Raw genomic sequence first — 10988 nt, 5'->3', positions numbered from 1 at the left:
TAGGGAGTCGGGTTACTCTCTCCATTGCTAATTGATTTTTTTGTGGAGCCTTAACTTCCTTCACTGATACAACTCAATTCTCAATTCCCTTAATCAACCTGCAAGTAGCACAAGAAGGCTATGGAAGAAGAGGGAAGGAGAGATGAAGGAGCAGAGCTCCAAATATTTTTGTATTTAATTTCTTTTTATCAAATTAACCATTTCCCAAAGCCATTACACAATGGACTATTTATAATACTCCCAAACCACTGCCAGCTAGCAGAATCTAACAGACTTTCCTAATTACTTGTAATAATCGCATTTTACTAACTAATTCAATGCCTAACTATGATTAAGCTAATTAGGGTCATAACATTCACGAATAGAGGGTTTTCACCGTCACTTGGAGTGAACCCTCACTTGGACAAAATGCCTATTATTTTCAAGTAATTCAACAAGAAAATTCAAAGGTCGCAATGGAAGAGCAATTTGTGGAAAGAAACAAACATTCCCAAAGACTTTTGAGTGTTTGACTGAAGTATTTTCAAAGTCTTCAGCACACCATCTTGAAGTAAGCAGGATGGCGGAATAACATCTAATGGCATTGCAAATACATCCTTCAAACCCAGATTATACACTGTGTGCTCAAACAAAAGCCATGAGAAATCCAACTGGTGATAAGGTATGCTATCTTGCTTATTGCCTTATCTTGTATGTTCAGCTGCTCTTGTCACCAAAGTACGTTGCGTTCGCTTCTGCTAGTTCTAACGATGAAGCAGAGGCTCTTCTCAAATGGAAAGCCAGCATTCAAAACCGAACCCAGCTCCAAAATCTAAGCTCGTGGACTTACCTTCCCAGCAACGCCACCAATTCTTCAAGAAATCAAAAAGCTAATGAAAACCCATGTAATATGTGGACTGGGATTTCATGTAACCCTGCAGGAAGTGTCAGCAAGATAAACCTTACCAACTCCGGTTTACAAGGTAGGCTACAAGAATTTCCGTTTGTGTCCTTCCCTAATCTTGTATACCTTGATTTCAGCAAGAATAAGCTCTTCGATTCCATCCCACCTCAAATCAGCTCCCTCTCAAAACTCATATATCTTGATCTCTCGGATAATAAGTTGTCGGGTGAAATTCCACCAGAAATCTGTTTCCTAGAAAATCTCGAGAACCTGTACCTATATAAAAACAAGTTAAATGGCTCAGTCCCTCAAGAAATAGACCAGCTTAAGTCTCTTGTTGTTCTAAATCTCATGGAGAATAGACTCAGTGGTCCTCTTCCCATGTCGATCGCGAATTTGAGCACATTACAAGTTGTACAACTACGTGACAACCGCCTCTCAGGTTCCATTCCCCAAGTGATATCAAATCTCATGAACTTGGCTGTTCTGAGGCTTGCCAGAAACAATTTCACCGGTCATTTGCCAGAGGGCCTTTGCCGGAGTGGACTGCTTACGAATTTCACTGCAAATAGCAACCATCTCACAGGTCGAATCCCCAAGAGCTTGAGGAACTGCACAACCTTGTACAGATTGCGCCTTGATGGAAACCAGCTCACTGGAAACATATCTGAAGATTTTGGTGTTTATCCGAACTTGGATTACATAAATCTAAGCAACAACAGATTTTATGGTGAACTTTCACATAAATGGGGTAGGTCTCAGCAGCTAAAAAATCTTGAGATTGCAGGGAATAATATTACTGGTTTCATACCGGCTGAGATTGGAAACTTGACTCAACTACATTTGCTTAATCTTTCTTCAAATCATTTAGTTGGGAAGATCCCTATGGAACTTGGAAGGCTTACTTCTTTGGTGAAGCTTATACTCAATGAAAATCAACTTTCGGGCGGTATACCACAAGAACTTGGATCACTGACTGATCTCGAGTATCTTGACCTGTCCGCTAACAACTTGAACCAGTCAATTCCAAGCAGCATAGGGAACTTTGTGAAAATGCACCACATGAATTTGAGCGCCAACAAGTTGAGCTATGAAATTCCAACTCAGTTAGGGAGGTTGCAGCAGCTGTCCGTACTAGATTTGAGTCATAACTCGCTTGCTGAAGGGATACCAACTGAATTTAGTGATTTAGAAAGCTTGGTGACACTAAATCTCTCTCACAATAACCTCTCTGGTGTTGTTCCACATACTATTGAGGAACTTCGTGGCTTGGAGTTTGTCGACGTATCATACAATCAATTATGGGGTCCGATTCCAAGCAACAAAGCATTTCAGGAGGCTCCAGTAGAGGCATTGCAAGGGAACAAAGGTTTGTGTGGGAATGTTACAGGTCTGCAGCCCTGCAATAATAATCCTAGAAAAAAGAAGCCTAACTCTAAAATTGGTTTTGTGCTCTTCTTGATCATGCTTCCTGCTTTTGGGGTATTTATAATTGCTTTCTATGCAATCTATATCACTTTGAGAAGAAAGAGGAAATTCCAACAAAACGAACAAAGTGACATTCAACCCAAGGAGTTCGAATTGCTCGCAATATCGATATTTGATGGGAAAATATTGTATGAAGAAATCATAAAAGCAACTGAGGATTTTGATGCTAAATATTGCATTGGGAGAGGCTCAGCTGGAAGTGTTTACATAGCAATGCTGCCGTCGGATGACTTGGTAGCAGTTAAGAAACTCCACAGCAATTGTGATGGTGGTGAGTGGAGCAATCGAAAAGAGTTCTTAAACGAGGTAAGGGCATTAACTGAGATACGCCATCGGAACATTGTTAAGCTTTATGGTTTCTGTCAACATTCGCGGCACTCATTTTTGATTTACGAGTACCTTGAAAGGGGTAGCTTGTTTTCAATCTTGGCCAATGATGAGGAAGCTAAGAAGTTGGACTGGAGTAAGAGGGTGAATATCATTAAAGGTGTGGCTCATGGTTTATCATACATGCACTCTGACGTGTCTCCGCCAATTGTTCATCGAGACATATCCAGCAAGAACATGTTGCTAGATGATGCAGATGAAGTTCGGATTTCTGACTTCGGCACTGCTAAGGTTCTAGATTATAACTCATCTAACTGGACTGCAGTTGCAGGCACAATTGGATACATAGCACCAGGTAATACATAGTATATAATAGTCCACAAATTTTTTCTTACTATACAATTTAAACATGTGTTGTTAAAGTATCGATTTCATGCAACATCTCTCTCCTAAAAAAAACTATGTTTACCCTTTGTCGCAGAGCTTGCTTACACAATGAAGGTGACAGAGAAATGCGACGTCTACAGCTTTGGGGTGTTATCACTGGAAGTGATCAAAGGAAAGTACCCTAGCATTCTAGTGGGGTCTTTGTTGTCATCTGCAATCATGACAGACAAAATGTTGCCGGATTTGTTGGATTATCGCCTTGCGCATCCGACTGGTAGAATTCTGGATGAAGTTCTTACCATCCTAAAGCTAGCGGTTGTATGCTTAAATACAAATCCGGAGTTTAGGCCTACCATGCACGAAATTTCCCATGACATTTCAAATCATCGTAAGTAATGGTACTTGGGAATTCCATTGGTCTTGTAATTTTGTTAAGTTCTTTACTTCTTTGTGTGCCATCAGATATTAGCAAGGTGGTTACGGCTTGCCCATCAAATTATTTTTGTTTCGTTTCAACGACAAAATGCACCGTTCATCAAATGGATGGAGTTTTAATGATTTGAAAGAAAAGGAGACATCTCTATAGTCAGAAGTCTTTGCTCTGAAGCTTGTGGTCTGCTGTGTGAATTCAACATCAAAACAGAACAGTAACAGAAGATTGCATTACAAATTTAGCCACCTGAACTACATTTTCTTACCAAAACAAAACGAATGGCATCTTCAACTTTGATCAAATTTGCTCTCTAGCCTGCATTATCTTGTATGCCAAGCTTATTTCTGCGCAAAATGTCGCTTTCAATTCTGCTAATTTTACTGAAGCAGAGGCTTTCTTCAAATGGAAAGCCTGATTTCAAAAACAAACCTCTGATAGATACCAGTTAACCGGAGCTGGGTTTCGACCTCAACCTGTTGCAGTAATGGAGGAATATGGAGAATGGAGAAGAAGAGCACAGAAAACGTGCTGTGTATTTTTTTTTTTTTTTTTTAAATAAATTTTTCATATAACCGTTGGTAAAGTGAGAGAGCTATTGCTCCATTTAAAGGGACCGGACCCGGAAGTGCCAACAAGGCATTCCAGTCCAACAGACTCCATAAATGACAAAATAACAAATTACATTAAAAAAACTATTTTTATTAGTGATTTAGTCACTAAATAAAGGATCCTATCATTACTCCTCCCTTATGACAACCTTGTCCTCAAGATTCACAACTGAAACTCTGGAAACTTGGTCTTGGATTCGTCGAAATCTTCCCAAGTTGCTTCCTCAGCAACTTGACCAACCAAATGCACGAGCAGTTGCACTCCTGCAGCTTGTCCTTTCTTATAAATCCTCCGAGCTAGCACTGAGTGAGGCTGCACCTGAACTGAATCCTCTCATGTGACATTTGGTAATACTGCAACTGGTTGAACCAAATTGCCCAAGTGCTTCTTGAGACAACTAACATGAAAGTCTGGGTGAATTTTAGAGCCCTCAGGTCACTGCAATTTATAAGCCACATGACTAATTCTTTCCAATACTTTATAAGGGCCATAAAACTTAGGATGCAGTTTGTGGAAGGAGTGAGAATTCAAAGTCTGTAATTGATAAGGAACTAACCTGAGATACACAAAGTCCTCCACAGAGAATTCTCTTTCAGTTCTGTGCTTGTTAGCCTGCATTCTTATCCCTTTCTTGCAAGCAATGCTCCACTGAGTCCAATTTAGCAGTACCAACTTCATGATCAGTTATAATGGGAGGAAGATAACCATAAACCAATTCAGATGGTGTGAATTTTGAAGATGAATGGTAAGATGTATTATAGCTCCATTCTGCCAACGACAGAATTCCACCTATTTTTTAGGTTGAATTCCAACAAAGCATCTCAAATAGGTCTCCACACACTTGTTAACCACCTCAGTTTGCCCATTCGTTTGAGGGTGGTAGCCTAAACTCATGCAGAGCTTAGAACCCTGAAATTTGAAGAACTCCTTCTAGAAGGCACTTAGGGAAATTGAAGGCACTTAGGGAAATTGAATCTCTGCCAATGACAATGGTGGCAGGCATGCCATGAAGCTTGAAAACATTGTCAACAAACACTTGAGCTACCTAGGATGCAGTATATGGATGTGCCAAAGCCATGAAGTGGGCACATTTTGTAAGCCTTTCAACCACAACAAAAATCACAGTTTTTCCTCTACAAAGGGGGCAGCCCTGTGATGAAATCCATGCTAATATTCTGCTAAACATGTCGGGGAATAGGTAGAGGCTGAATCAATCCTGGAGGGGATATGGTTTCATACTTATTTTGTTGACAGATATTGCATTGTGCTACATAGGACTTGATATCCTTCTTCAAACTAGGCCAGTAAAAACCCTTCTTTATCCTTTGGTATGTTTTGAGTACTCCTTGATGACCTGCAATAGGAGTGTCATGATGCTCTTCTATGATTTTAGCCTTCCAAGGAGATGTGGGACTTATCATAATCCTGGACTTGTATCTAAGAAAGTCATTGTCAAACTTAAACTTAGATGCAGTAGTCTTGGCAGCCAAGCTAGGATCCATACTTGATAATTCTTGCAATTTTCCCTGAATCCACTCATCATGTTCATTATGTCTTTCTCAACTCATCTAACCACCCATAATATGGATAAGTCACAGCCATCAAGCATATACTGTCATATATGGTAGTGGAATGACCTGCACCTGTGAAATAGGCTCCTGCAATCTAGATAGGGCATCAACTACTAGATTTTCAGATCCTTTCCTATATTGGATCTCATAGTCAAAACCCAGCAATTTAGACACCTATTTCTGCTGGAATAGAGTATTGACCCTTTGATCCAGAAAATACTTCAAACTGCTATAGTCTTTTTTTGATAATGAAATGCCTTTCCTATAAGTAATTTTGCCATTTTTTTCACTGCATGTACTATGGCAATAAGCTCTCTTTCATAAGTAGATAGAGCTTGATTTTTTGGATCTAGAGCTTGACTGTTGAAAGCTATGGATTTGCCTTGCTGCTGGAGCACATCACCAGTGCCATTTTCAGAAGCATCACACTTTAGGATAAAGGGAAGACTGAAATTGAGCAGTGTAAGGACCTGTGGAGATGCCATAATGTCCTTAAGGGTTTGAAAGGCATTTGTAGCTTTAGGGGTCTAATGAAGGTTATCCCTTTTGGCAAGTTGGTAAAGAGGCTGGCAGATCTTACCATAACCTGGGACAAACTTTCTGTAGTACCCTACCAACCCTAGAAATCTCTTTAAAGCTATAACATTAGCAGGAATAGGCCAATCCACAATACACCTGATTTTAGAAGGGTCAGCCTCAACCCCATTTCTGAAAACAATGTGCCCTAAGTATTCAATCCTACTTTGACCAAAAACACATTTTTTCTTCTCGACAAAAAGCTGATGTTTCTGTAAGATGCTAAAAGTAATGTTTCCTGCTATAAACCTGAATGTCATAAAAAAGTAACGTTTTTTTTTTTGAATTTCTTCAGGGGTAAGGTGCTTGATAGGCAAGTTAGGTGTGTTAGAGTATGAGTGTGATTCTCACAATTTAGTAATAATCATTGTTATTTCATATTGGTATAAAGAGGTCTTAATGTGTTTATAAGAGTTAATTCAACTTTGGTTTGGATTGAAACTCTACTGTTGGCTTGAGAATAGAACTCATACTTGTACAAGGATTTGGTCTTGTATTCCTTGTAGGATTATTATAGGGTAGTCCAGATTTTGTAGTATAAAAACCACAAGCCCCTGCTCTCACAAAAATACGCTCTTATTGTTCCAATTACCTATAACTTGGAGAGCATTGAGTTTTGCAGAGAGGAGAAGGTTGTGTGTAGAGGGTGTCTTGGTATGCGTCCATGTGACAGTTGAAGAAGATGGAGAAGTCGGATTGCACACGCAGTGCCACGGCTTGGTGCTTTACGTGTCCTGCTGTATTCTTGAACCCAGTTCCTTTTGGCAACAAAATAGTTTTCTAGTGCAGCAAAGGTTGCGGTGTTCATGGTTGCGACACCATCCGCGTGGCTCTTGCTTCCGCTGATCTTGGTCATGGTTGGACCGTCACCAATCATCACAACATTGGTCATTTGCTTTTCAACGATGACAGTCATCTCGGAAACCCCTCGTCCTTTGGCTTAATGGAATAACAGTCATCTCGGAAACCCCTCGTCCTTTGGCTTAATGGAATAGCACCATCTGCTGTCTTCTAACAGCACACATGGGAAAAGACTTCGGCAAACAGTTTTGCTGGTATGTATTGCAGATATTACTTCAGTATTTGCATATACAGAATATTTGGAGTGATGATTGTGATTTAGTTAGTTAAATCTTATGTTCTTGGCTAGTTTATTATAGAGCTTATATGGTTGCTCTTACAAGGTGGTCTGTAAGGTAAGGGTTGGTTGTAAGGGAACATGTAGCAGGAGATCTAAAATTGGGAGTAATCTTAGTATAGCCAACCCTAAGATCAGTGAACTTAGCATCAAGTTGCGTAGTCAAAGAAATGGCCTCATGAACATCAGTAGGACGACAATTTCACATCATAATTAAATTCACGCTTAAGACCCCCTAGGAAACAACTTTTCAATAGTATAGGGCCCAAATCAGTGGTACGATTAGCCAAACGCCGAAATTCGAGTATATAATCTTTGGGTGTACCTGTCTGGTGAAGCTTGAATAGCGTCTTAGCACAATCCTCAAACTCATTGGGACCAAATTCGCGGCAGAAAGCCCTGGTAGAATCCTCCCAGCGAGGAGTAGAGTGCAAGCAATTTATCCATATCGGAACCACTGTAAAGCTTCACCGTCCAGATGGAAGGAGACAGTGACCACTTTCTAGTGTTCAGGAGTGGGATAATAATTGAAGAGGAGTGGGATAATAATTGAAGAACTGATCTGCCTTGTAGATCCAAGCAAGGGGATCATCATCGAGAAGAAAACGAGGAAAATCAATGCGGTGTTGCCATTGAGCTCGTGGCGTACCACCACCAGCATCCAAGAAATCACGACGAGGAGTGCGATTGGGTTCCAAATCATGAGCATTAGCTGGATCCGTGAGGATCTGAGAGGAAGAGGAGCCGACGCCCCCGCCCGTGCAAGCTAATTCACGCCGGAATTGCTCAAATAAGCGGCAAGGCGAGCATCCATGGAATCAGAGAGAGCATCCACAGATGCTTCCAACGCAGCAACTCGAGCATCCATCACGTCGAGGCGGGTGTTGGGGTTGTGGCGGGGCATACAAGGAGGGAAAAGGCCGGGATCGGTGGGTGATACTAATGACAGATACCAGTTAACCGGAGCTGGGTTTCGACCTCAACCTGTTGCAGTAATGGAGGAATATGGAGAATGAGAAGAAGAAGAGCATAGAAAACGTGCTGTGCATTTTAAAAAATATGTTTTTCATATAACCGTTGGTAAAGTGAGGGAGCTATTGCTCCATTTAAAGGGACTGGACCCAGAAGTGCCAACAAGGCATTCCACTTACTAACAATCTCCATAAACGGCAAAACAACAAATTCTATATATACTAAAACCCAAACTCGGGTGGCACTGTTCTAGGGCAGTGTGCTTCCCTTTTTGCCCTTGCTTGATTTGTATAATTTCGATTTTGCCTCTTCTCAACTCTTCTACTTCATCTGGATGTACTCTTCTTTTCTCCTCTTTCTCTCCCTGTATGTGTTTGCGCATGGCTATCGGGTTTTCTTGGACGACAGCAGATACCTGCAGCGAAAGAAATCTCACCCTGCGGCACCGCCTCTCACGGAACCACCGCCACCACCATCTTTTGGCTCGAATTTTGTGGGTTCTGAAGAGCCGCAGCGACATGCAAATATGTGGTACCCTTTTCTTCTTTCTGTATTTTTTTTTTGTTTAATTTTGTATTTTTTTTATTAGATGCATGGTGGATTTATCGTTGGTAACTATTAAATCGCTTTTGAATTGTGTTTAATTTGGATTTTTGTGTTTTGAATTTTGAATTTGCTGCCTGATCTTCCACTGGAGCATCCAAATTTTGCAGTTGTGTATCAAATGACAACAACCTTTACAAATTCAAAATTTGAAGCCAAGATACCACCGTCCATATGCTTGCAACCCAAATATTGTTAAAAACGAAGAAACAATGTAAAAATCCAAATTTTACATTTGGTTATAGCTTTTGTGTAAACGGAGGAGAGATAGAGGAGAAATTGTATATAATTTCTTGACTAAAATCGAAGAAGCTATTACAAGGTTATAATGACCTAACTTGGTCAAAACTTAGATCCTACAAATTAGGGAGCAAGGAATCATCTCCAGCCATTTAGGCCATCGGAGGCTACGATCCTTCCACTTAGGAATGGATCAAGAGACATAGTACGATTCCAAAGGATAAGAATACCAATTGTGAAACTTACTAAGAATAGAAAGTAAAATAGCCGTTACATTTTAGAGACTAATAGCTACTACTAAATATAGTAAGTTCTTCATTCCTTCGATTTCAACATTCTCTTCAATTCCAGCTATAGGATTGCCATTTGCAGGTTGGATTTAAGCTAGTATGCAGCTTAATTCTCAACACAATTGGCTTGGACTAATTGCCCCAATCCTTTGAAATCAAATGACTTGATAGTTTGAATCCCAACAGCTCCAAAGTATTATTTGATGTCTATGTTTCAAAAACACTCCAAAGTCTTCAGCACACGCTCAGCACAGTTTATTTGTTAGTAATGAATGTTAAGGAAGAGGGGAGACAACTTGAAAGTTAGAAGTCCCAATTTCTAATCTCTAAGTGTGTTGTGAATTTAATGTGGAAATAGAACAATAAGAGATATTGGCTTTTGATTTCTATCTTTTAATCTGGGTCGTTTGTTTTTCAGTAATATTCAATAATACGTAGTATCGAAGCCAAATTGCTTAGTCCTGTTTTTTTTTTTAAAACAAAGTTCTGGTTTGTTTTGGGCTATATGGCTGTTGGTTTCTATGTTACTAGTCTTCTGACAATGGAACTGGAAACAGATGCTCTTAGAGAAGCAACGAGACAATTAAAACCTGCCCATATTGGAATCGATGTGGAATATGGTTGGATTTTGGCAGCCATCCGAGTTGGTGCCCGTTCCAGGATAGTGTCTCAGTGGACTTTACTATGGGCATTTGTTATGGTAAAGTTTTTACTAGCTGTGACACATATTTGGATGCAAGGCCATGTTTATTAGTTAATGTACCTACCAACAAGAAACTTGTTTTCTTTCAAAACAACTATATGCACGCGAAATAGTATTTAAGAAAACAAACAGAAGAACCAAGTTTCAATATACTTGACTTGATATCAATAACATGTAAACTTTTGTATTACTAAACAATCTCCGACTATAATGATTTTCTATTAGGAAAGATCTCTAATTTTACTCAAACTCCAACAAGAAGTTGGATATATTAAATCTATTATCCACCCATTATAAACACTTGAGATAATACAACTATTGATGGTGTTTTAGGTGCAAAAGAAACATCTACTTGTACGTAGAAAGGAATATCATACTGTAACACTTGTTGACCACAAACACTTTAGACTAGATCACGACTTTTTTGGAATATGATCATGATGATGCTGGCTTTACTATGTGTATATTTGATATATGCAGTGTGGATGCAAATTTCCGCCTTCTTGATCTTGGACAAAATTGCACCTACAAAACAATTAACACCTTAGGTCAAGGCCAAGTGCCTCATGCGCCCACGATGAATTGGGGGGGGGGAGGGCTTTGGCCGAAGAACCTCCGATACCAAAGTTAGAATTTAGAGAGAAAAAGTGTTTGGAGAGTTTTTGGAGTTTTACAAGAGTGTGGAACTAGGTTTTTAGATAAAAATGGGTAGTATTTATAGGGCATGGCCGGTTCCCTTTGGAGAAAAGGTGGCCAGCCTTTGGGATG

General features: G+C 39.9%; 1 protein-coding gene across 1 annotated transcript; it reads left to right on the top strand.

Annotated features, from left to right (window-relative positions):
* Window positions 1–512: 512 nt before the first annotated feature.
* LOC137745554 (MDIS1-interacting receptor like kinase 2-like) lies at window positions 513–6668 on the top strand. The gene is made up of 2 exons (XM_068485518.1): window positions 513–3053; window positions 3180–6668. The coding sequence occupies exons 1-2, from the start codon at window positions 578–580 to the stop codon at window positions 3479–3481; spliced, it is 2778 nt and encodes a 925-aa protein (XP_068341619.1). The 5' UTR covers window positions 513–577; the 3' UTR covers window positions 3482–6668.
* The last annotated feature ends 4320 nt before the right edge of the window (window positions 6669–10988 follow it).

This window comes from Pyrus communis, chromosome 1, assembly GCF_963583255.1.
Source record: "Pyrus communis chromosome 1, drPyrComm1.1, whole genome shotgun sequence".
NCBI lineage: Eukaryota > Viridiplantae > Streptophyta > Magnoliopsida > Rosales > Rosaceae > Pyrus > Pyrus communis.
Note: the sequence above shows the minus strand (reverse complement) of the source record. Positions and strands in the feature narration are given on the sequence as shown.

What these genes read in the sequence shown, in the direction of transcription:
- LOC137745554 (XM_068485518.1), top strand. Translation starts at nt 578, where the DNA reads ATGGCATTGCAAATACATCCTTCAAACCCAGATTATACACTGTGTGCT. An exon ending in AATTGGATACATAGCACCAG is followed by an intron (nt 3,054 to 3,179) that starts GTAATACATAGT and finishes CCTTTGTCGCAG; the next exon opens with AGCTTGCTTACACAATGAAG.